This window comes from Macaca fascicularis, chromosome 13, assembly GCF_037993035.2.
Source record: "Macaca fascicularis isolate 582-1 chromosome 13, T2T-MFA8v1.1".
Taxonomy (NCBI): Eukaryota; Metazoa; Chordata; class Mammalia; order Primates; family Cercopithecidae; genus Macaca; species Macaca fascicularis.
The window spans coordinates 2,347,282-2,374,367 of record NC_088387.1 but is presented as its reverse complement, the minus strand read 5'-3'; the positions used below and the strand labels follow the sequence as shown (position 1 = coordinate 2,374,367).

General features: G+C 38.7%; 1 protein-coding gene across 5 annotated transcripts in view; it reads left to right on the top strand.

The window, feature by feature from the left end:
* Positions 1–27,086, top strand: part of TMEM131 (transmembrane protein 131) — a 257,449-nt gene that overhangs the window by 50,372 nt on the left and 179,991 nt on the right. For all 5 annotated transcript variants that reach the window (XM_005575032.5, XM_005575031.4, XM_065526617.2 and 2 more), the window contains one exon: positions 20,024–20,085. In XM_005575032.5, the coding sequence (XP_005575089.3) occupies positions 20,024–20,085 (62 nt within the window). The remainder of the gene's footprint in view (positions 1–20,023; positions 20,086–27,086) is intronic.

Sequence of the window (27,086 nt, the reverse complement as noted above, 5' to 3'; positions counted from 1 at the left end):
TTTTTCTTGTAAATTTGTTTAAGTTCTGTGTAGATTCTGGATATTAGCCCTTTGTCAGATGGGTAGATTGTAAAACTTTTCTCCCATTCTGTAGGTCTCCTGTTCACTCTGATGGTAGTTTCTTTTGCTGTGCAGAAGCTCTTTAGTTTAATTAGATCCCTTTTGTCAATTTTGGCTTTTGTTGTCATTGCTTTTGGTGTTTTAGTCATGAAGTCCTTGCCCATGCCTATGTCCTGAATGGTATTGCCTAGATTTTCTTCTAGGGTTTTTATAGTTTTAGGTCTAACATTTAAGTCTCTAATCCATCTTGAGTTAATTTTTGTATAAGGGATCCAGTTTCAGCTTTCTCCATATGGCTAGCCAGCTTTCCCAGCACCATTTATTAAATAGGGAACCCTTTCCCCATTTCTTGTTTTAGTCAGGTTTGTCAAAGGTCAGATGGTTGTAGATGTGTGATATTATTTCTGAGGGCTCTGTTCTGTTCCATTGGTCTATATCTCTGTTTTGGTACCAGTACCATGCTGTTTTGGTTACTGTAGACTTGTAGTATAGTTTGAAATCAGGTAGCATGATGCCTCCAGCTTTGTTCTTTTGGCTTAGGATTGTCTTGGCAATGCAGATTCTTTTTTGGTTCCATATGAACTTTAAAGTAGTTGTTTCCAATTCTGTGAAGAAAGTCATTGAGTCATTGGTAGCTTGATGGGTATGGCATTGAATCTATAAATTATCTTGGGCAGTATGGCCGTTTTCACGATATTGATTCTTCTATCCATGAGCATGGAATGTTCTTCCATTTCTTTGTGTCCTTTTTTTTTTTTTTTTGAGGTGGAGTTTCACTCTGTCGCCCAGGCTGGAGTGCGGTGGCACGATCTCCACTCACTGCAAACTCCGCCTCCCGAGTTCATGCCATTCTCCTAGGAGCCTCAGCCTCCTGAGTAGCTGGTACTACAGGTGCCTGCAACCACGCCCAGCTAATTTTTTTGTATTTTAAGTAGAGACGGGGTTTCACCATGTTAGCTAGAATGGTCTCGATCTCCTGACCTCATGATCCGCACGTCTCGGCCTCCCAAAGTGCTGGGATTACAGGCATGAACCACCTTGCCCAGCTGTTCGTGTCCTCTTTTATTTTGTTGAGCAGTGGTTTGTAGTACTCCTTGAAGAGGTCCTTCACATCCCTTGTAAGTTGGATGCCTAGGTATTTTATTCTCTTTGAAGCAATTGTGAGTGGGAGTTCACTTATGATTTGGCTCTCTGTTTGTCTGTTACTGGTGTATAAGAATGCTTGTGATTTTTGCACATTGATTTTGTATCCTGAGACTTTGCTGAAGTTGCTTATCAGCTTAAGGAGATTTTGGGCTGAGATGATGGGGTTTTCTTTTTTTTTTTTTTTTTTTTTTTTTTTTTTTTTTTGAGACGGAGTCCCGCTCTGTCGCCCAGGCTGGAGTGCAGTGGCGCGATCTCGGCTCACTGCAAGCTCCGCCTCCTGGGTTTACGCCATTCTCCTGCCTCAGCCTCCCGAGTAGCTGGGACTACAGGCGCCCGCCACCTCGCCCGGCTAGTTTTTTGTACTTTTTAGTAGAGACGGGGTTTCACCGTGTTAGCCAGGATGGTCTCGATCTCCTGACCTCGTGATCCGCCCGTCTCGGCCTCCCAAAGTGCTGGGATTACAGGCTTGAGCCACCGCGCCCGGCCGATGATGGGGTTTTCTAAATATACAATCATGTCATCCGCAAACAGGGACAATTTGACTTCCTCTTTTCCTAATTGAATACCCTTTATTTCTTTCTCCTGCCTGATTGCCCTGGCCAGAACTTCCAACACTATGTTGAATAGGAGTAGTGAGAGAGGGCATCCCTGTCTTGTGCCAGTTTTCAAAGAGAATGCTTCCAGTTTTTGCCCATTCAGTATGATATTGGCTGTGGTTTGTCATAAATAGCTCTTATTATTTTGAGATACATGCTATCAATACCTAGTTTATTGAGAGTTTTTAGCATGAAAGGGTGTTGAATTTTGTCGAAGGCCTTTTCTGCATCTATTGAGATAATCATGTGGTTTTTGTCTTTGGTTCTGTTTATATGCTGGATTACGTTTATTGATTTGTATATGTTGAACCAGCCTTACATCCCAGGGATTAAGCCAACTTGATCATGGTGAATAACCTTTTTGATGTGCTATTGGATTTGGGTTGCCAGTATTTTACTGAGGATTTTTGCATCGATATTCATCAGGGATATTGGTCTAAAAAATTCTCTTTTTTTGTTATGTCTCTGCCAGGCTTTGGTATCAGGATGATGTTGGCCTCATAAAATGAGTTAGAGAGGATTCCCTCTTTTTCTGTTGATTGGAATAATTTCAGAAAGAATGGCACAAGCTCCTCCTTGTACCTCTGGCAGAGTTCGGCTGTGAATCCATCTGGTCCTGGACTTTTTTTGGTTGGTAGGCTATTAATTATTGCCTCAATTTCAGAGACTGCTATTGGTCTATTCAGGGATTCAACTTCTTCCTGGTTTAGTCTTGGGAGAGTGTACGTGTCCAGGAATTTATCCATTTCTTCTAGGTTTTCTAGTTTATCTGCATAGAGAAGTTTATAGTATTCTCTGATGGTAGTTTGTATTTCTGTGGGCTCAGTGGTGATTATGCCCTTTATCATTTTTTATGGGGTCTATTTGATTCTTCTCTCTTTTCTTCTTTATTAGTCTTGCTAACGGTCCATCAGTTTTGTTAATCTTTTCAAAAAACCAGCTCCAGGATTCATTGATTTTTTTTTTTTGAAGGATTTTTTTTGTGTCTCTATCTCCTTCAGTTCTGCTCTGATCTTAGTTATTTCTTGCCTTCTGCTAGCTTTTGAATGTGTTTGCTCTTGCTTCTCTAGTTCTTTTAGTTGTGATGTTAGGGTGTCAATTTTAGATCTTTCCTGCTTTCTCTTGTGGGCATTTAGTGCTATAAATTTCCCTCTACACACTGCTTTAAGTGTGTCTTAGAGATTCTGGTATGTTGTGTCTTTGTTCTCATTGGTTTCAAAGAACATCTTTATTTCTGCCTTCATTTCGTTATGTATCCAGTAGTCATTCAGGAGCAGGTTGTTCAGTTTCCATGTAGTTGAGCGGTTTTGAGTGAGTTTCTTAATCCTGAGCTCTAGTTTGATTGCACTGTGGTCTGAGAGACAGTTTGTTATAATTTCTGTTCTTGTACATTTGCTGAGGAGTGCTTTACTTCCAATTATGTGGTCAATTTTGGAATAAGTGTGACGTGTTGCTGAGAAGAATGTATATTCTGTTGATTTGGGGTGGAGAGTTCTGTAGATGTCTGTTAGGTTCGCTTGGTGCAGAGCTGAGTTCAAGTCCTAAATATCCTTGTTAACCTTCTGTCTCGTTGATCTGTCTAATGTTGACAGTGGGGTGTTAAAGTCTCCCATTATTATTGTGTGGGAATCTAAGTCTCTTTGTAGGTCTCTAAGGACTTGCTTTATGAATCTGGGAGCTCCTGTATTGGGTGCATATATATTTAGGATAGTTAGCTCTTGTTGAATTGATCCCTTTACCATTATGTAATGGCCTTCTTTGTCTCTTTTGATCTTTGTTGGTTTAATGTCTGTTTTATCAGAGACTAGGATTGCAACCCCTGCTTTTTTCTGTTTTCCATTTGCTTGGTAGATCTTGCTCCATCCCTTTATTTTGAGCCTGTATGTGTCTCTGCATGTGAGATGGGTCTCCTGAATACAGCAAACTGATGGGTCTTGACTCTATCCAGTTTGCCAGTCTGTGTCTTTTAATTGGAGCATTTAGTCCATTTACATTTAAGGTTAATATTGTTATGTGTGAATTTGATCCTGTCATTATGATGTTAGCTGGTTATGTTGCTCGTTAGTTGATGTAGTTTCTTCCTAGCATCGATGGTCTTTACAATTTGGCATGTTTTTGCAGTGACTGGTACTGGTTCTTCCTTTCCATGTTTAGTGCTTCCTTCAGGAGCTCTTGTAAGGCAGGCCTGGTGGTGACAGAATCTCTCAGCATTTGTTTGTCTGTAAAGGATTTTATTTCTCCTTATTAAGCTTATTTTGGCTGGATATGAAATTCTGGCTTCAAAATTCTTTTCCTTAAGAATGTTGAATATTTGCTCCCACTCTCTTCTGGCTTGTAGAGTTTCTGCTGAGAGATCTGCTGTTAGTCTGATGGGCTTTCCTTTGTGGATAACCCAACCTTTCTCTCTGGCTGCCCTTAACATTTTTTCCTTCATTTCAACTTTGGTGAATCTGACAATTATGTGTCTTGGAGTTGCTCTTCTCGAGGAGTATCTTTGTGGCGTTCTATTTCCTGAATTTGAATGTTGGCCTGCCTTGCTAGGTTGGGGAGTTCTTCTGAATAATATCCTGAAGAGTGTTTTCCAACTTGGTTCCATTCTCCCCGTCACTTTTCAGGTACACAAGTCAGATGTAGATGTGGTGTTTTCGCATAGTCCCATATTTCTTGGAGGCTTTGTTCTTTTCTTTTGACTCTTTTTTCTCTAAACTTAACTTCTCGCTTCCTTTCATTCATTTGATCTTCAATCACTGATATCCTTTCTTCCACTTGATCAAATCGGCTACTGAAGCTTGTGCATGTGTCATGTAGTTCTCGTGCCATGGTTTTCAGCTCCATCAGGCCATTTAAGGTCTTCTCACCACAGTTTATTCTAGTTAGCCATTCGTCTAATCTTTTTTCAAGATTTTTAGCTTCTTTGCAATGGGTTCGAACATCCTCCTTTAGCTCGGAGAAGTTTGTTGTTACCGATTGTCTGAAGACTTCTCTCAACTCGTCAAAGTCATTCTCCGTCCAGCTTTGTTCTGTTGCTGGCAGGGAGCTGCTTTCCTTTGGAGGAGAAGAGGCACTCTGATTTTTAGAATTTTCAGCTTTTCTGCTCCGGTTTGTCCCCATGTTTGTGGTTTTATCTACCTTGGTCTTTGATGATGGTGACGTACAGATGGGTTTTTGGCGTGGATGTCCTTCTGTTTGTTAGTTTTCCTTCTAACAGTCAGGACCCTCAACTGCAGGTCTGTTGGAGTTTGCTAAGGTCCACTCCAGACCCTGTTTGCCTGGGTATCACCGGCGGAGGCTGCAGAACAGCAAATATTGCAGAATGGGCAAATGTTGCTGCCTGATCCTTCCTCTGGAAGCTTCATCTCAGAGGGGCACCCAGCTGTATGAGGTGTCAGTCAGCCCCTACTGGGAGGTGTCTCCCAGTTAGGCTACTCAGGGATCAGGGACCCACTTGAAGAGGTAGTCTGTCCGTTCTCAGATCTCAAACTCTGTGCTGGGAGAAGCACTACTCTTTTCAAAGCTGTCAGACAGGGACGTTTAAGTCTGCAGAAGTTTCTGCTGCCTTTTGTTCCACTCCCTGTTTCATTCATGATTTTTTTCTTGGTTGGCCTAGCTTAAAGCCTTACCAATTTTGTTAATCTTTTCAAAGAACCAACTTTTGTTTTCATTAATTTCCTCTTTTTTTCTTCTGGTCTATATTTCTAACAACCTGTATTGTTTCTTTCCTTCTTGCTTTGGGTTGTTTTTATTTTTCTAGTTTCTCTTTAAATGGTAGGTTAAGTTATTAATTTGAGATTTTTGTTTTAATATAGGCATGATTGGTTATAATTTTTCTTCTAGTATTGCTTTTCTATATCCCATAAAGTATTTTGTGTCTTTGTTTTTATTTCAAAATATTTTCTTGTTCCCCTTCTCACTTCTTATTTGTCACACTGATTATGAAGGTTTGTATTTTTTTTAATACCCACATATTTTCTGAGTTTTCCCAAATTTCCCTCTAATTTCAAATTCATATCCATTGTGGTTGAACGACATACTTTGTATGACTCCAGTCCTTTTAAATTTATTGGAATTGTTTTATGACCTAACATCTAGCATGATCTATCCTGGAAAATGTTCCATGTACACTTAGGAAGAATGTGTATTCTGTTTTTGGGTAGAGGACTCTATAATTAGTTTCTAGTATAGTTCAAATTTCCTTGTTATTTTCTTATTGACCTTCTCTCTAGTTGTTCTACCCATGTTTGAAAGTGGGATATTGAATTCTCCAAATATTTTTATTGAATTTCTTATTTATCCCTTCATCCTGTATGTTTTTATTTCCTGTATTTTGGAGCTCTCGTTAGGTTCATGTATGTTTATAATTATGTCATCTTAGTGGATTGATGGCTTTATTATTATTAAATGTCTTTTTCTCTAGTAGCAATTTTTGTCTTAGTCTGAATTCAGACTTTTTAAATAATTTAAAATTTTATTTTTTAATGGTTGTGACAATTACAATTAACTTCAACTTGTAACAGTGTAGTTTGGACTAATATCACCTATTCTTCAAATATTCTTCATGCATTTTTTTCTGTCCTCTTCTGAGACTCCCGTTATACAGATGGTGGTACTCTTCATGTGTTTTGTAATCACTCAGGCTCTTCCTTTTTCTTCATTTTTATTTCTATTTCCCAGACTGGATAATCTTAACCAACCTATTTTTGAGTTTGCTGATTCTTCCCTTTGCCTGCCAAGATATGCTATTGAACCCCTCTGATGAATTGTTTTAGTTATTGTACTTTTATGTCCAGCATTTCTATTTGCTTACTTTTTCCAATTTCTTTCTCTTTATTGATATTTTCTATTTGGTGAAGCATTGTTCTCGTATTTTAGTTTTGCACGTGGTTTCCTTTTTTCCTTTGAACATATTTGAAATAGCTTATTTAAAGTCTTCTAGTAAGTCCTATCCTCAGGGACCATTACTGGTGATGGCCTTTTTTCCTATGTATGGGCCATATCTTCTTGTTTCTTTAAATTTCTTTGAAAACTTGGTGGTGGGAGGGGCTCATTTCAGTTATTATACTTTTCTATTTGGTTATGTTAATCATTTCTTTTTCTCTCTAACATTCTCCATTTGGTGAGACTTTTAGTTCTTTGGACGTCATTTCCTTCAGTTCTTTGAATATATTTAAAAAGCTGAATTAAATTATTTAGTAATCCTAAAACCTGGGCTTTCTCAAGGGCAGTTTCTATTAAATATTTTTTGTCCCTTTATACTTTTTTGTCCTTGTATGTCTCTCAATTTTTTGTTGAAAACTGGACAATTAACATATAAGGTGGCAACTCTGGAAATTAGATTTTCCCCTCCCTAAGGTTTGTTGTTGTTTTTGTTGCTGTTTGTTTAGTGACTTTCTGAACAAGTTATTTTAAATCTATATTATTTGTGGTGCATGGCTACCGAAGTCGCCGTGTGGTGAGCTTCATAGTCATCTACTGATCGAACAGAGATTTCCTTAAAAACCTGGAACCAATAATTCTCCCAGTCTTTGTTGAGAGGCCTGTGTATTTGCGTGCACATACGTGTGTTGGGGCACATCAAAACACTCACCCAGGCAGTTGACAGCTGTTCCTTAGCCTTCACCTCCTGTTCGCACAAAGCCTGGGGTCAGCCCCAGGTGTGAGAGCTTAGGGATGTCTCAGGTTTCTTCTGAGCACATGCAGAGCCAGAGCCCGATGTGTACACAGGACCTTCTAGATTGGCAGGAAGGTGTCAACACTTTTTACAGCCCTGTGGACATCTTATTCCCAACTTTTCCTTTTAAACTTTTGGGTCTGCTTATTGTTTGGCCCAACTGTCATCTACCACATTGTTCTGCAGCCAGATTTTTAAAAATTTCCCCTAAAGGTTTTTGACAACTATTACCGGGGTCAAGGCTTTTCACAGTGGGGAAGCTCTGAGTCAGGTCAAATAAAAATAGCCTTCCAGGTGGGGCCTCACTGGGACTCACCACACTCATCAGGTAAAGACAGTTCTCTGGAAATCAGGCTTTCCAGGAGCTCCAGCATTGTTCTGCCACCCTTACTGCCTGTCAGGCTGCTGGCTTTCACTGTGACTGGGCTGTTGGTTACAGTGCTGTCACCGAGCTGGAGAGAAGAGAATGAGAATGGAAAAGTTACACGCCACATATTTCACTGTTCTTGTTGAGATTCAGCTTTTTAAAAATGCATTAACACTCCACGGATTGCTGCAAGCTTTTGGTTAATTGCCAGAGTTCTTAGAAAGTTTATTCTGATGCTGCCAATTTTCTTGTTGTTAGAATTTTCAAATGTCCCTAATTTTGCCATTTTCACTGACAGTACTCTCTGTTGCTTTTTTTTCTTCTCCTGTACTATTTTGTTTCTTCAAACCATTCTCAACTCTCGCTGTCAAACCAGTTGATTGAATTAACATTGATAATGGCATGTAGGTCCTGAAATTAAATTTCATTATCTTAATATTATAAATATTAACCCATTTAAGAACCACTATTAGAAAAACAGTTTGAAGATAAACTGTTGAGCAGGCAGAAATAATCACCAGAATTTATCATTAGCTATTTTGTTTTTTAATACAGATTCTTATTGAGATCATGTTAGAATCACATACTGTTATAAGAAATTATACAGAAAGATCCTGTGTAGCCCGTACCTGGTTCCTCCCAATGGCAATATCTTGACAAAGAATACTACAAAGTCACGACCAGGATGTTGATCTTTTGATAGGAATGAGTATTTCATTTTCACCCTCCTGATACTGTGGCTTTAATTTTCCATTTCCCTGATGGTTTAAGGATGTTGAACATCTCTTCCCTTGCTTATTGGATTGTTCTTTTCTGGTTTTGAGTTCTTTATATAGCGTAGATCTTTAGACTTCTGTTAAATATGTAGTTTGCAAATATTTTATACCTTCTCATAGTTTGTCCTGTCCTGCTCTTAACAGGGTCATGTGAAGGGCAAAGTTTTTCATTTTGATGAGGTACAACAATTTATCTCTCTTTTTTTTTTTTTTCTGGATTGTGCTTTTGGTGTCAACTCTAGGAACACTGCCAAACCTTGGATCCTGAAGATCTTCTCCTCTATCCTTTTAAAAAAGTTGTATAGTTTTACATTTTAAATTTAGAGCAGTGATGTATTTTGAGTTGATTTTTGTATAAGTTGTAAAGATTAGGTCAGGGTTCTTTAAAAAAAATATTGTTTTGGTCTATAGATGTCTCATTGCTTCAGTGCTATTTGTTGGAAATGCTGTTCTTCCAATGAATTGCTTTTGCAGTTTTGTCAAAACCAGTGAGGCATATATGGTTCCGTTTCTAGGTGCTCTACTCTCTGCAAGTGATTTATGTGTTTATCTCTCTGCCAGTATCACACTGCCGTGGTTACTGAAGTTACACAGTAAGACATATTGTCTGGTGGAGTGATTCCTCTCACTTTATTCTTATTTTTGAAGATTGCTCGTAGCAATTCTAGGGTTTATTCCTATCTAATTTTTTGTATAAACTTGTCAACAAAAAATCATCCTGGGATTTTTATAGGCTTTACATTAAACCCACAGATCAATTTGGGAAGAATTAGCATCTTTACATTTTGAGTCTTTCAGTCCATGAATATAGTGTGTCTTCTTGTTTATGTAGGTCTTCTTTGAGTTCTTTCATCAGCATTTTGTATATTTCAGTACATATATCCTGTGCATGCTTTCTTAGATTTATATCTGACGTACTTCATTTTATTTGGAGTCATAAATGGCGTTGTAAATGGCATTTTAATGTTGATTTTTGCATATCCTGATTGTTAGTATATAGAAATGTACTGGATTTTGGGATTTAGACCTTGTATTCTACAACTTTGCTATATGTACTTATTACCTTTAAGAAGGACTTTTCTTTTTGAGTCCTTGGGGTTTTTACATAAACAAGTATGTAGCCTGCAATTAGGGAGTTTTATTTCCTTTCCAGTGTGTTCGTCTTTTTTTCCCCCTTGCCTTGTTAAAGTGGCCACAGAACTTCTAGCACGTGTTGAATAGAGAGCCACATCCTTGACATGTTCCCAGTCTCAGGGCCTACATATTCAGTCTTTTACCAGTAAGAAGGATATTATCTAGAGGTTGAGGTTGAGGTCGTTCTACATTTCTCCCATCTTGTTGAGAGTTTTTATCACGAAGAGGTGTTGGGTTTTGTCAAATACTTTTTGTTTCAGTTGATAGGATCATGTGTTTTTCCTCTTTAGCCTGTTGATGGGGTGAATTACAATGATCAGTTTTTGAATTTTGGGTAAGAGTCTTGCATACCCTGAGTAAAAATCGCTTGGTTATAATGCATAATTTTATACATTGCTGGGTTCAACTTGTAATATTTTTTATTTTTTTGTCTAAGTTAATGAGTTGTTTTGTGGTTTTAAAAACACGTATGTAGAATAAAATTCACCATTTATAACTATTTTTAAGTGTACTATTCAGTAGCATTAATCACAATGTTATACAAACACCACCATTCTTTTTTCATTACCCTAGAGACTCAGTAACCATTAAGCCACAACTCCTCACTTTCCCCACTTCCCCCTACCCTGTTGCCTAGTAACCTCTAATCTACTTTCTGTCCCCGTGAATTTGCTTATTCTAGATTTTTCATGTGAGTAGAAGCACAGTATTTGCCCTTTTTTTGTCTAGTTTATTTCACTTAGCATAATATTTTAAAAGTCCATTCATGTTGTATCATATATCAGAATTTCATTCTTTTTTTGTGGCTGAATAACATTTCATTATGTAACTGCCGTGTTGATCCTTTCATCTGTGATGGACACTTGGGTTGTTTCTGTTTCGAGACTTTGGGTACTGTGGTCATGCATCACTCAGTGTGGAAAACATCCTGAGTGGTGTTAGGCCATTTAATCCTTGTGCTAACATAGAGTGTACCTACACAAACCTAGGTGGTATAGCCTACTACATACCTAAGGTATATGATACAGCCTATTGCTCCTAGACTGCAAGCCTGTACAACATGTTACTATACCGAATACTGTAGGCAGTTGTAACACAATGGCAAGTTTTTGTGTATCTAAACATAGAAAAGAGTACAGTAAATACAGTATTATAATCTTATGGAGCCACCATCATATATGCAGTCCATCGTTGACCAAAACATTACGTGGTACATGACTGCATTTAAATATTTTAACAGTCAGCCTATTTAGGTTTATCATATCGGTTCTGACTAGGGCCTACTGTTACGGGCTGTAGTTCCAATAATAGCTTAATGTTTAGAGCATTTGCAATGTGAGCTTCAGAGTTTTAGTGATTGTTCTGATACTGAAGCTGCTAAGAGTAGTTGGTGGTTCTTGAGCATTAGTTCTACATTTTATAACTGAAGTTTACAGATCTTTTTAGATGACTTTGATACTTTAGGATAAGGTGAAAATTATGGTATTTTGTCTTTAGCTATAAACTGAATTTTGAAAAATCTTTCTGGCCCATCTTTTTAGATGCATGGTGCGTATCCTGCACATCTGAATTACATAGGATTATATTATGAGTCTTAGTAACAACATGGCGTGTATCCTGCAAATCTGAATTACATAAGATTATATTATGAGTCTTTAGTAAACAACATGGGCATAGCTTCTTTAGGAACTTGATGATATTGAGTGGTCTTGATAGAATATGGTTTATATGAATTTCCTTGTACTTTTAATGTGGCAAGAAGACACGTATACATTACATTTTTCAGATAATAAAACTAATGAGGGAAGAAGCAAAGCTTTGATCATAAAATGTCTTTATGGTTTGAAGGGACCCATATGGACCTAGTCCAGGATGTTTTAAAATTGTTATTGAGCCCTTTGTTGAAACAAAATATTGAGCAAGCGTAACTATAAATGAGATGTTGATGTCTGTAACAATGTTGAATTCTAAAATGGCAGTGTCTTTTTTTTTTTTTTTTTGACAGGGTCTTGTTCTGTCACCCAAACTGGAGTGCAGTAGCACTATCTCAGCTCACTGCAACCTCTGCCCCCTGGGCTCAAGCACAATGTCATTATCTTAACCAGAATTTCTTATCTTCTGTTTTTTCAGACTTGCTCCTAGGCACAGATTGTTGGCAAGCAAACCAGGAACTTTTACAGGTTGTAATAAGAGTTAAGATAGGGAATATAATAGAGGATAACCGGGTTGCTCTGAGAAGCCAAGGAGGGCCACACTGGGAATGGGGTCAAGGCTGAGACTTGAAGGAGGAGAAGACGCCAGCCACAACAAAAGTATGCTAGGCAAGGTGGCTCTGTAACACAGCTTTGGGGACCCTCCTGAGGCCTGCCTGTGTGGCCCTTTCTTCTCTTCCTGGTTTTTGTAGAAGAAAGTTTAAAAATCACTGATTTGACTGTTCCAGCCTTCTCCTTTTATGAGTTAGGAGATTGTGAAGGCTGGAAGGTAATGATATACAATGACAGCCTAGGTTCCTAATGCCTGACACCACCCCCCACAATGTGGCATATGTTTTTCTACTAGTTATTTACAGCATTTGTTTTTTTCATGAGTTATTTTAGATGTATTAAAATCACAAATTATATTCATCAGTTGTAATATTCAGAAAAGTATCTTCACCTAAAAGAAAAAACAAAAACTTGTAGACAAAGATTTGTCTTTAAACTGAAGCTATTTTTAATCTTAACTACATAGGGAAGTAAACAATTTGTGAACTTCTGTTTTGAAAGCAAGTGTTCCTATTTTGCAACAACTGACACACTGACATTTTTACACAGATTATAAATGGCTTTGTTACTCACAGACAGCTCAGAGATGTGGGTTGGTGTGAGGAGCTTCAAGTAGATCTTACGGAGCCCAGCTTCAGAGTAAATTTGAGTAGAATCATAAAAGCCAGAATTTTAAATCCCTTCCTTTCCTTTATCAATCTTCCTTTCCTCACTTATTGTCAGAAATATATGCCCAATTTAAAAAATGTGGTTTCTTCAAGGTGCCGTTAGTCATGAGCATTCTGTAAAATTTATTTTGAAAGTAAATAGGGATGGGTTTAGAAGCATAGATTCACATTGCTGAAATTCATAGTGTTCTCTAGCCACTTCCTTGCTGAGTATATCTCACTGTGTCTATTTATTTATTTATTTATTTTTATTATTGTACTTTAAGTTCTAGGGTACATGTGCATAACGTGCAGATTTGTTACATACGTATACTTGTGCCATGTTGGTGTGCTGCACCCATCAACTCGTCAGCACCCATCAACTCGTCATTTACATCAGGTATAACTCCCAATGCAATCCCTCCGTCCTCCCCCCTCCCCATGATAGGCCCCAGTGTATGATGTTCCCCTTCCCAAGTCCAAGTGATCTCATTGTTCAGTTCCCACCTATGAGTGAGAACATGCGGTGTTTGGTTTTCTGTTCTTGCGATAGTTTGCTGAGGATGATGGTTTCCAGCTGCATCCATGTCCCTACAAAGGACACAAACTCATCCTTTTTGATGGCTGCATAGTATTCCATGGTGTATATGTGCCACATTTTCTTAATCCAGTCTGTCATTGATGGACATTTGTGTTGATTCCAAGTCTTTGCTATTGTGAATAGTGCCACAATAAACATACGTGTGCATGTGTCTTTATAGCAGCATGATTTATAATCCTTTGGGTATATACCCAGTAATGGGATGGCTGGGTCATATGGTACTTCTAGTTCTAGATCCTTGAGGAATTGCCACATTGTTTTCCATAATGGTTGAACTAGTTTACAATCCCACCAACAGTGTAAAAGTGTTCCTATTTCTCCACATCCTCTCCAGCACCTGTTGTTTCCTGACTTTTTAATGATCGCCATTCTAACTGGTGTGAGATGGTATCTCATTGTGGTTTTGATTTGCATTTCTCTGATGGCCAGTGATGATGAACATTTTTTCATGTGTCTGTTGGCTGTATGAATGTCTTCTTTTGAGAAGTGTCTGTTCATATCCTTTGCCCACTTTTCGATGGGGTTGTTTGATTTTTTTTCTTGTAAATTTGTTTGAGTTCTTTGTAGGTTCTGGGTATTAGCCCTTTGTCAGATGAGTAGATTGCAATAATTTTCTCCCATTCTATAGGTTGCCTGTTCACTCTGATGGTAGTTTCTTTTGCTGTGCAGAAGCTCTTTAGTTTAATTAGATCCCATTTGTCAATTTTGGCTTTTGTTGCCATTGCTTTTGGTGTTTTAGACATGAAGTCCTTGCCCATGCCTATGTCCTGAATGGTATTACCTAGGTTTTCTTCTAGGGTTTTTATGGTATTAGGTCTAACATTTAAGTCTCTAATCCATCTTGCATTAATTTTCATATAAGGAGTAAGGAAAGGATCCAGTTTCAGCTTTCTACTTATGGCTAGCCAGCTTTCCCAGCACCATTTATTAAATAGGGAATCCTTTCCCCATTTCTTGTTTTTCTGAGGTTTGTCAAAGATCAGCTGGCTGTAGATGTGTGGTATTATTTCTGAGGGCTCTGTTCTGTTCCATTGGTCTACATCTCTGTTTTGGTACCAGTACCATGCTGTTTTGGTTACTGTAGCCTTGTAGTATAGTTTGAAGTCAGGTAGCGTGATGCCTCCAGCTTTGCTCTTTTGACTTAGGATTGTCTTGGCGATACGGGCTCTTTTTTGGTTCCATATGAACTTTAAAGCACTTTTTTCCAATTCTGTGAAGAAACTCATTGGTAGCTTGATGGGGATGGCATTGAATCTATAAATTACCTTGGGCAGTATGGCCATTTTCATGATATTGATTCTTCCTATCCATGAGCATGGTATGTTCTTCCATTTGTTTGTGTCCTCTTTTATTTCACTGAGCAGTGGTTTGTCGTTCTCCTTGAAGAGGTCCTTTACATCCCTTGTAAGTTGGATTCCTAGGTATTTCATTCTCTTTGAAGCAATTGTGAATGGAAGTTCATTCATGATTTGGCTCTCTGTTTGTCTGTTACTGGTGTATAAGAATGCTTGTGATTTTTGCACATTAATTTTGTATCCCGAGACTTTGCTGAAGTTTATCATCAGCTTGAGGAGATTTTGGGCTGAGACAATGGGGTTTTCTAAATATACAATCATGTCATCTGCAAACAGGGACAATTTGACTTCTTCTTTTCCTTACTGAATACCCTTTATATCTTTCTCTTGCCTGATTGCCCTAGCCAGAACTTCCAACACTATGTTGAATAGGAATGGTGAGAGAGGGCATCCCTGTCTTGTGCCAGTTTTCAAAGAGAATGCTTCCAGTTTTTGCCCATTCAGTATGATATTGGCTGTGGGTTTGTCATAAATAGTTCTTATTATTTTGAGATACGTTCCATCAATACCGAATTTATTGAGAGTTTTTAGCATGAAGGGCTGTTAAATTTTGTCAAAGTCCTTTTCTGCATCTATTGAGATAATCATGTGGTTTTTGTCTTTGGTTCTGTTTATATGCTGGATTACGTTTATTGATTTGCATATGTTGAACCAGCCTTGCATCCCAGGGATGAAGCCCACTTGATCATGGTGGATAAGCTTTTTGATGTGCTGCTGGATCCGGTTTGCCAGTATTTTATTGAGGATTTTTGCATCGATGTTCATCAGGGATGTTGGTCTAAAATTCTCTTTTTAGTTGTGTCTCTGCCAGGCTTTGGTATCAGGATGATGTTGGCCTCATAAAATGAGTTAGGGAGGATTCCCTCTTTTTCTATTGATTGGAATAGTTTCAGAAGGAATGGTACCAGCTCCTCCTTGTACCTCTGGTAGAATTCAGCTGTGACTCCATCTGGTCCTGGACTTTTTTTGGTTGGTAGGCTATTAATTATTGTCTCAATTTCAGAGCCTGCTATTGGTCTATTCAGGAATTCAGCTTCTTCCTGGTTTAGTCTTGGGAGAGTGTAAGTGTCCAGGAAATTATCCATTTCTTCTAGATTTTTTAGTTTATTTGTGTAGAGGTGTTTATAGCATTCTCTGACAGTAGTTTGTATTTCTGTGGGGTCGGTGGTGATATCCCCTTTATCATTTTTCATGGGGTCTATTTGATTCTTCTCTCTTTTCTTCTTTAGTCTTGTTAGCGGTCTATCAATTTTGTTGATCTTTTCAAAAAACCAACTCCTGGATTCATTGATTTTTTTGTGGGGTTTTTTGTGTCTCTATGTCCTTCAGTTCTGCTCTGATCTTAGTTATTTCTTGCCTTCTGCTAGCTTTTGAATGTATTTGTTCTTGCTTCTCTAGTTCTTTTAATTGTGATGTTAGGGTGTCAATTTTAGATCTTTCCAGCTTTCTCTTGTGGGCATTTAGTGCTATAAATTTCCCTCTACACACTGCTTTAAATGTGTCCCAGAGATTCTGGTATGTTGTATCTTTGTTCTCATTGGTTTCAAAGAACATCTTTATTTCTGCTTTCATTTCGTTATGTACCCAGTAGTCATTCAGGAGCAGGTTATTTCTTTACTTTAAAATGGGATCATAATGTCTGTGTCATAGGGTTAAAGTGATCAGTAATTATTAGGTTATTTTTATTTCAATTACATTTGTTTGATGCTTGAACTAGGGAACATCAGGAAATTCTGGAATTCATTAACAGCATAAAATTAGGGGAAATATTTTTGGGAGAGGAAGCTGTTACTAGTTGTGGTTTTGAATCTGGAGGTGTGATGACTTACTTTTGTTACATTTATATTTTATAGCTTAACTTTGCATGTGAAATGATTAAGTCTATGGCTAGTGTTCTATCTAGCTTTTTAGGCATATAATTGAAAGGTATTATAATTGGCCGCTTAAAGCAAAATATGTTAATTTGTTTTATGCCAGAGTTGAATCCTGTTTATCTCTGTATCTTTTAAGGAAAGTCAGCGATGTGTAACAAAGTGTTTTCCTTTTGAGACTTTATAATCAGCTGCTGTTACTAATCTTTTTAACTAACATGCATCTTTTTAACATAACTCATACTTTTAAAACTATGAATTAATAATTCATAATGTAATTTGTGTGTGTGTGTGTGTGTGTGTGTATATATATATATATATATATATGTTCTTTTTTTTTTTTTTTTTTTTTTTTTTTGAGATAGAGTCTCGCTCTGTCGCCCAGGCTGGAGTGCAGTGGTGTGATCTTGGCTCACTGCAAGCTCCGCCTCCCGGGTTCACGCCATTCTCCTGCCTCAGTCTTCCGAGTAGCTGGGACTACAGGCGCCCGCCACCACGCCCTGCTAATTCTAATTTTTTGTATTTTTAGTAGACGGAGTTTCACTGTGTTAGCCAGGATGGTCTCGATCTCCTGACCTCGTGATTCGCCCGCCTCAGCCTCCCAAAGTGCTGGGATTACAGGCATGAGCCAACGCGCCCGGCTCCTAATTTATATATATTTTTAAAGCTTCTAATTTAAAATGCAGTGTACCCAAACTACTGCCTTTGTGTAGTTCTCTTCAGTTAGATCGACATTTCTTCTGGCTCGATGGTGGGAACTCATTCAGTGGTCGTTTTATTGGAACTCTAATAGCAGCCACCTGTAGCTCGTTTCCAGTGTTTCTTGTTGGTTTCCTCTGCCAGTTAGACAAAGTTTCTAATTAGAGGCCCTTTGATATTGTGAGCATCTGGCTGTTCAGTTATTTCTTGTTAGTTTATTGTGTTCTTATGTCAATATGTGTTCAGTAGGGAATAACCAAAAAATTCTCTGGATCCTGCGAAATTTCAGTTTGTGTTAAAAAGTGGGGGGAACAGGTGAGGAATGGGATGGGTGAGCTGAGTAGAGCCTTTTATATTCATAGTCCTTTCTTCTAAAGAGATTATCACTTTACTTAGAGACATTCTAAGTATACTGTGTCAGTAATTCTGTTGGAGCCATTAGCTCTGATCTTGATAATGAAATCCCACTATAAGCCAGGACTAGAGATAACATAACCAGAAAAAGGTCATTTGCATCAGTGAGTACAAATGCCAGTGCTTATTGTACCTGAACAAGAAGGTAGGCTATCATTCATGCTTTCAGTATTTATTGAATATTCTCTATATGCCACAGACTGGTAGGGCATGAATGGAAGTAGAGCAGGTTGGCACTGTCATTGAAGAGAAACACAGGAAAGGGAGGACAGGAGTTTTCCCAAAATAAAATCAGGATGTGACTGCTAGACTAGGGAGAAAAGGATGCTTGGCAGGCAGAAAAAACATCCAACTAGGTAATGTAATCTAATTAACTAGTGTGTTATTCTGCGGCTTGACTGTCCACTTTTGTCATACCGGAACAGCCAGGTACATGTGTGGGACAGTGAGTGTCTTCCCAGAATTCCAAAAGACCAACTAATGGGAGTCAGTGAATTCCATATTAAGCCAAATGAAATATCACATAAGTTGAAATTCTGCATGTGAACTTTGTCCCTTTTCTCCCATTTATTCAGCAATTTACAGCAGTATGGGTTTATGGATATTTATTTTATACTTTGGGCTACATCTAGTACTACTTCATTTTGTTGCTCAGATTGTTTCAGCTTTGGTCATTTGGGAGCTCTTTCTGTTGATTCTTACCTTCCTTCCCCTGTCCCCATCAGTGTAGGATTTGGGTGGTTTTCTCTGTTTACTTTCCGGCACTATGGGATGCTCCATTCTCATCTCGTGTATTTCCTGCCCCTGTCCTCAAATCAGCCATTGCTCCAGGAAGCCCTGGTTTCTTTTATTGGAAAATAATATTAGAACACAAGATCTGAGTTCTAGGTGCGTTCGTTGCTATTGGCATGTCATTGCTTTAGGCCCTTAGAGCTGACAGAGCAAGGAAATACATGTATGTATACTAACCTATGAATATACACATCTATAAATATTCTTATATGTATGTAATTATATGTTTCACTAAACATGAATTCATACTGATATCACTGACTCAACCATTACTACCTGGATCATTTTGGCTTCCCCCCTTGTTTCTGTATAAATTGCTCTTCCAACAGTGAGACACCTGGCTCCCAGTGTCTACCATCTGTGTACTTAATTGTTTGATTTCAGTGTACATGTATACTGAATGTGGCATCAGAATGGTTAACCCAAACTCCCATGGGAAAAAGCATTATCAACTAGAATACAGTGCATATGTATGGTTTCTTTCGCCTTTAGTCTTACAGATTCTACTCATTTCCAGAGTTACTTAGGTGAGCACTCTTCCCTCTCCCCCAACATCAGTAAAGCTGATACATTCATTTGTAATACAGTTAAATTGTTTTGTCATATTACGCATTCCATCCTGGAGTCTCCCAGCCTCCTAAATTATTTTTAAAATTTGCATATATTTAGGTTCACTTTTTGTGCTGTGAAGTTCTGTTGCTGTTTTGATAAATGCATCATGTCCTGTATCCACCGTTACAATTTGATGAAGAATGGTTTTACCACCCTGAAATATATTTGTGCTTCACTTATTGAACCTTTCCCATCGCCCCCTGATCTCCTAGCAACCACTGATCTTTTTACTGTCTCCATAATTTTGCCTTTTCCGGAATGTCATGTACTTGGAAACATACAGTATGTAGCTTTTTCTTTTAGTAATATTCCATTGTATAGATATACCACAGTTTGTCTGTTCACCTTGGATGGCCATCTTGACTATGTCCAGATTTTGGTGATTATGAATAAAGCTGCTTTAAGGAATTGTATGTAGATTTTTATATGTAAGGTTTCAAATCAGTTCAGTAAATACTAGGAGCATGATTGCCAGATTGTGTGGTATAACTATGTTAGCTTTTAAATATATTACCTTTGTGTTGCTGTTTCTTGCATCAGAATGATCTTGCTATTTTCCCTGCCCATTTCTTCCCCAAGTCCCTTGGACTGGTGATCCCAGGTCATATCATCACTACAAAGAGCAGGTGATACAGAATTTCAGCTGATCATTTCTTGGGGGAAATAGAATACTGTAGTGATCTTTTCTATATGCTTTTGACATTTTCAGTTAATCTATCAGGGAAAATAATTAGTTGCATCTTGTTGAATATGATTTGTGCTTTCTCATAATATAACAGTAATGGATATTTTGAAGTGGAGGCATGTAGCCTGTAGGTTGTTGAAGTTGCTTTATTTTATTTTAAAGTATTTTTTAGTTTATAAAATTCTGAAGTATTAGTCATATTTTTCTTTTTAACCATCACCATTAAGCAGTCCATTTTTAGATATAAAATTATGTTAATTAACTTTAAGGTCAAAGATGTTACGCAAATCAAATTTATGTTCCTGTAAGTGATGGTATGTTTTGTTTTCTTCACAGCATTCATTCAGTCCGAGAGCATAATAGAAGTACTGCGTTTTGATGATGGAGGGCTACTACAGGTAATTTTTTTTTAAGTTGAAAAGTTATTGTTAAGCCTTGAATAATATCTGGTTATTATTTTTCTTTTAAAAATGCAATTGGTTTTTCTGAATTGTAATTGGTTTATGAGCTGTGAAGATAGGTCAGTAGAGTCTTTAATAATATAAAAACCTCCGTAGTTACATGAGTTATCTTTTAGATTAAATCTTTCTTTAAAATGCAAACTCATTGTGGTATTAAAAGCTTGTAAATAAGTACATCATCAATCTGTGGCAACGGTTTGTGCCCGTGGATCTGAGGGGAACGGGTCAGATCAGGACCTGGGGTTCTCTTCAGATCAGGAGCAGGGGTTCTCTGAGTGTGAATTCAGATGGAGGATCTCAAAATATTTATCTAGAAGAGAACTTCTCTAGAGAGGATAAGTACTATAGATTTCACCTGTACTGTACTTCTACTTGCTATCCTAAGTCACATCATTAAGTATACATAAAATTTGAAAGTGTAATCCAATATATATCTTGTCCTTCCTTTCAGACCTAGTTCAGATATCACCATGAAGCCTATTTCAGGCATCCCAGCTAAAAATGAGTTTGAGAATTTCAGAGCTGAAAGAGAGTAAATGCCACCTTAACGAACCCTCTGATTTCTTATGGCTAGGTGTTTTCTCCTTTCTTACAAACTTTTATCATATTCTGTGCTTGTCCTTTCTTAGTAACTTTGTAATGATAACTTTTGTTTTTCAAGTAATGTGCTGTTTGCTAGCATGACTGATAATTTTTTAATTAGTTTTATATTCAAGGGAAAACAATGTTTAGGTTAGGAAAGGTAATCAAGATCCCATGACTTTCTGGTACTGGGACTGACACGAGAATCCCAGTGTTCTCCTTCCAGATATGATTGTTAGCCTCTTTATTATGAAATACTACCTGTAGTATTTTTAATTTATTTATAACTAAGTGACCTAAACAATTTTGGAAACATATGTCCTGTAGTTTATAATAAAGGCAGGAAAAGATCAAGACAATAGAGAAAATAATTATACTAGGGACATGGAACAAGATTTTTATTTGCATTTTAGCATAAATTTAGATTACATTTTATACATTAAGCTAGATGAAGAGAGCAAGAAAAAAAGTGATGGATTTTAAGAATCTTTTTCTCTGGCAGTGAAGCTAGTAAGTGTTTTAGAAGACGAACTTTTGTTTCTTCTAAATTTTTTAACAAATTTAGCATTCTTTACCTAAGAGATGTTGAGAAACATAATAGACGGTGGTTGCGTAGTATTTGCCTAGAGTCAGCGTGGTATGTTTTAAAGCTGAATAAAAACTGAACATAATGAGGTCTAATTTTATAAAGCCTTCCTACTAAAAAATGATCGTAAGTTTCTTTTTTCTAGTTCTTTAATCTGTTTCAAGGTGAGAACTTGAAGAACCTATGGGAACAAATGTTTTAAGTATCTTCCTTTAGGTGGTTGTTTACCGGATCTGGATGGCAGGCAAATCAGGACTGAATTTCTGGAAAATTCCCTAAGTGTGGTTGATCTTTATTGATTGAGGAAGGATTTGTGTCTGTTAGGAACTGGACATCTAGGTTGCAGGTGGATAATCCGTTCTAAAAATTCTGGAGCATGATTTGTATTTTTGCTGAGAGAGGCTGCTAATCTATATCTAGAAGAAGTTGGGTATGGAAAAGCTTGTGAACTGGGATGTGGTTCGCTAATAGTCTTTGGTTCTGCTCAGATGCTTGGACAGGAGCTTGGGTGAGACCTCATAATTCTGTGGCAAAGGTAATTTTGGTCTAGAAAAATGTTGAGGGCAAGTAGTATCAGTTGGTTACTTAAGCCACAAAAAAAACCTAAGAGTTCTGTAGAATGTCTAATATTGAGATGCTATATAATATAGTATATGGCCCCTAAATAGCTGAATATGACCCTTTTGAATACATATAAAATTACTCATTTTAATGTTGAGTATTTCTCAGAAAGTTTTTATTTTGACATAAAACTTACCTTTTTCTGACTATAATTTACCAATAGGTTTAACTATTTTAAATAACTCCTGGTTTCTTATGCTATGATTAGAACAGAAAAATATACAGGTAGCATTTCTATGACAGAATATATATCCTTTCTCTAATTTAAATTTAAGCTAAAGCAGGGAGAGTGTCAAAGCAACAACCTTGTTTTACATTATTTAAAATTAGAATTTTGCCCAAGAACATTCCTTCTTAGATCTGGAATTCATGTACATTCATGTGGCTTGGCTCATAGTAATTTTTTTTTTTTTTTTTTTTGAGACGGGGTCTCGCACTGTCACCCAGGCTGGAGTGCAGTGTCACGATCTCGGCTCACTGCAAGCTCTGCCTCCTGGATCCACGCCATTCTCCTGCCTAGGCCTCCCAAGTAGCTGGGACTACAGGCGCCCGCCTCCACGCCCAGCTAATTTTTTTTGTATTTTTAGTACAGACGGGGTTTCAGTATGTTAGCCAGGATGGTCTCAATCTCCTGACCTCGTGATCCACCTGCCTCTGCCTCCCAAAGTGCTGGGATTACAGGTGTGAGCCACCACACCCGGCCAACTCAGTAATTTTTTTAATCCTCAAAAATCAACTGATAAGAAATCAGTAAAAAATAAATTTTAAAAATTGCCAAAAAGATTATGCTTGTTTTCTTTATTTTTTAAAGATAAGGAAAATTAGGTTTATGGAAATTGAATAATTTATTCCGTAGTACTCAATTGCTAGAGCAGGAATCCAGTATCTGATATGTACCATACTTACCATGTCTGATTTCAAAACTCTCCACGGCAGGATGCACATGCAGTGCTCTCGGATATTCCATGGGTTCGCGCTTGTTACGAATAGAAATTATAACCCCCATAGATCATGTTTTCTATAGTTGATGCTTTGGCCATTGTCATTCCTGTTTGGCTGGACTAAGATTTAGCATCCAGAATACATAAAGATCAGACAGTTCCTGAGATGACACAGACTCTGAGGAATCTGCATCTCAACAGAAGTCCACGTGAAGGCTATAACCACAGGATGCCCTGGTCAAGTATCTCAAACCATCATTCCCATCCTAACTCATCAGAATGGTTGGCTCTTCTAACCTGTTCCTTTGAAAGATTATAAAATGGAATAACAAAAGATTCTTTCATTTACAAGCATGATCTGTTAATAAACCTGAATCTGCTTCCTAATCTTACTTTTTAAAAAAAAAAGAAAAAAAATAGAGGCAGGGCTGGATGCAGTGGTTCACATCTGCCATCCCAACACCTTGGGAGGCTGAGGTGGGTTGATCGCTTGAGTCCAGAAGTTCAAGACCAGCCTGGGAAACATAGGGAAACCTTGTCTCTACAAAAAAATACAAAAAATTAGCCAGGTGTGTTGGCACACACCTGTGGTCCCAGCTACTCTGGTGGCTGAGGCAGGAGGGTCGCTTGAGCCTGGGATATCAAGACTGCAGTGAGCTGTGCTTGTGCCACTGCACTCCAGCCTGGGCAGCAGAATGAGATCCTGTCTCAACAACTACAAAAAAGTGTTCCCTGAGTTCAAGTCCCTCAAACTTATTTTGCACCTCATTTTAAAAGGGGGGCTGAGAGTCCTGAGCTAAAGTGGTGGGCAAAGCCCCCATTACTGCCCAGCCGTTCCTCCTCTAAGAGGTTCACGCACTTGGCCGAAGTCCTCAAAACCCGGAGCGTCTCAGCCCCAGCTCCACGTTAGAATCACCTGCGAGCTTTAAAGATTCCTGGTGACAGGTGCTGTCCTAAGGGCATTACAGGAGCGAACTCACCTGGGCCTCACCAGCAGCTGATGGCACGGTACCCGAGGGTCCCATTGTACAGGTGGTGGGATGTGGTGGGGACAGGGGCCAGGTGTACCACAGGCAGGAAGATGGTGGCTGAGCGTGGGTAAAGAATGCATGCCTGTCCCCACAAGGCCAGTGGACCCGCACGTCCTGACCTTAGAGGGTCCGGAGAGCACATCAGAGCTTGACTAGCATACGGAGCGCCGCGGCTGATTGACCATATAGGTCATAGAGACAGGATCTCACTCTGTTGCCCAGGCTGGTGTGCAGTGGCTCAGTGACAGCTCACTGCAACCTTGACTCTGTGTTGCCCAGGCTGGCCTTGAATTTCTAGCCTCAAGCCATCTTCTAGCCTTGGTCTCCCAAAGTGCTGGGACTACAGATGTGAGTCACCATGCTCGGCCTCTAGTCTAACTTTTATTTATTTATTTATTTATTTATTTTTATTTATTTATTTTTGAGACAGAGTCTCGCTCTGTCGCCCAGGCTGGAGTGCAGTGGCGCCATCTCAGCTCACTGCAAGCTCCGCCTCCCGGGTTCCCGCCATTCTCCTGCCTCAGCCTCCAAGTAGCTGGGACTACAGGCGCCCACCACCTCGCCCGGCTAGTTTTTTGTATTTTTAGTAGAGACAGGGTTTCACCACGTTAGCCAGGATGGTCTCGATCTCCTGACCTCGTGATCCACTCGCCTCGGCCTCCCAAAGTGCTGGGTTTACAGGCGTGAGCCTCCGCGCCCGGCCTAATCTTAACTTCTTTTTATGAAGATAAAGCTCAGGAAAAAAACTAGCTCTGTATTTTTTTCACTATCCTGCCATAATTTTAAAAGTTTGGAAAGCAAGCTCTAGAATGTTTGTGAGTTGAAAACACAAACAGAATTTTGTCTTTTTTTTAAAAAAAAAAAAAGACAGTGTCTTGCTCTGTTACCCATGCTGGAGGCCACTGGCACAATTCTGGCTCACTATTGTCTCAACCTCCCAGGCTCAAGTGACCCTCCCCGCTCGGCCTCTGAAGTAGCAGGGACTACAGGCACGTGCCACCACATCTGGCTAATTTTTAAGTTTGTGTAGAAGTAGGGTCTCCCTATGTTGCCCAGGCTGGTCTCAGACTCCTGGACTCAAGCAGTCCTCCCATCTCAGCCTCCCAAAATTCTAGGATTATAGACCTGAGCCACTATGCCTGGCAGAACTTTGTCTTTTAAAACTTAAAGTCCTATTTTATTTTATTTCTTTACTTTTTTTGAGATGGAGTCTCGCTCTGTCACCCAGGTTGGAGTACAGTGGGCAATCTCAGCTCTTTGCAGCCTCTGCCTCCTGGGTACCAGCAGTTCTCTTGCCTCAGCCACCGGGATTACAGGCGTGTGCCACAACACCCAGCTAATTTTTGTATTTTTAGTAGAGACAGGGTTTCACCATGTTGGCCAGGTTGGTCTCGAACTCCTGACCCCAAGGGATCCACCTGCTTTGGCCTCCCAAAATGCTGGGATTATAGTTATGAGCTACCGTGCCCGGCAAAAACCGTGTTTTATAAGTGGAATTCTCACCACTTAGAGAACCTATATTGAGCCTTCTTCCAAAGAGTATACGATTTTAATTCATTTATTTTTTTTTCTTTAAAGTGTTTATTGTGAGATATAATTTACATATAGATGCTTAAATTTGGGGAGGGAATGCAAGGCAAACACCTGTGTAACCACCACTCAGGTTAAAAACTAAAAACAGGCCAGTACCCTCCAAAGTTTCCCCTCAAGCTCTCTCCTAGTTACTACCCATAAAGTTAGCCATTTCCTGAATTTTATAATAATTGCCTTTCCCTGTAATTTTAGCATCTGAGTGTATATCTCCAAATACTACAGGGTCACATATTTTTTTAAAGTTCATACAGTTGGTATTTCTTTTTTTTTTTTTTCTGGCTCCTTTTTCTCAGCATTATGTTTCTAAGATTCACAGCATTATGTGTTGAGCGTAACTATAGTTGGTTCATTTTCGTTGCTGAGCAGTATTGCATTGTATGGAAATGCCGCAATTTATGTATTATTTCTGCTGTTTATGTGTATTTTGGTTGCTTCTAGTTTTTTACTATTAAGAATAATGCTGTCGCTTGGTGAACATAATATGTATGTTCCAATGATTTTTTTCCCGAGGGATTAGAGTGCAGTTGTTGGGTCATAGAGCAGAGATCGCCAGCCCCCATATGCCGTGGACCAATACTGGTCCATGGCCTGTTAGGAACGGGCTACACGGCGGGTGGTGGATGAGTGAGTGAACATCACCTCCTGAACTCTGCCTCCTGTCAGCTCAGCGGTGGCAGTAGATTCTCATCAGAGTGCAAACCCTACTGTGAACTGCACATGAGAGATCTAGGTTGTGCGCACCTTAGGAGAATCTAACTAGTGCCCGATGATTTCAGGTGGACCAGTTTTATTCTGCAACCATCCCGCTACCCCCCATCCGTGGAAAAGTTGTCTTCCATGAAACCGGTCCCTGGTGCCAGAAAGGTTGGGGACCGCTGTCATAGAGTATGTGTGTCTTCAGTTTTAGTAGATAGTGCATGCAGTTTTCCAAAGTGGTGGTTTTAGTTTGCAAATCCATCATCAGGAATTCCTCTGCAACAACTTTGCAAAGTGTTTTCTTCCTTCCCTCCTTCTGTTCTGGAGAATGGCTAATGATCTCTAATTGCCATTTTATTTTAGTTTCCCTTATTTCTCATAAAGCTGAGCAACTTTTCATGTTTACTTGACCATTTGGATATCTTCCTTTGTGACATCCGTTAAGTCTTTTACCTGTTTTGCTGTTGGTTTGCATGTCTTTTTTCCCGTTGTTTTGTAAGTTTTGAATACAAGCTCTTTATTGGAACCCTGACCTCACACCAGTAATAAAAACCAGTTCCATTACATGAGTTCTTTATTGGTTACATATATTGAAAACAGCCTCTCTCGCTGGATGGATTGCCCTTTTGGTTTATGTAATGGTGACTTTTGATGAACAGAAATTCTTAATTTTAATGAAGTTGTCTGTCAGTATTTTCCATTATGGTTAATACTTTTATGTCTTGTTCAATGTTTTTCTGTTCCAAGGTCGTGAAGATATTCTCCTGTATTCTAGAATTTTATTGTTTTGCCTTTCACAGTGAGCTCAAATTCCGTCTGGAATAAATTTTTGTTATTGATGTGAGGTCAGGATTGTGTTTCTTCCTTATATTTGATTGTCTCTGCATC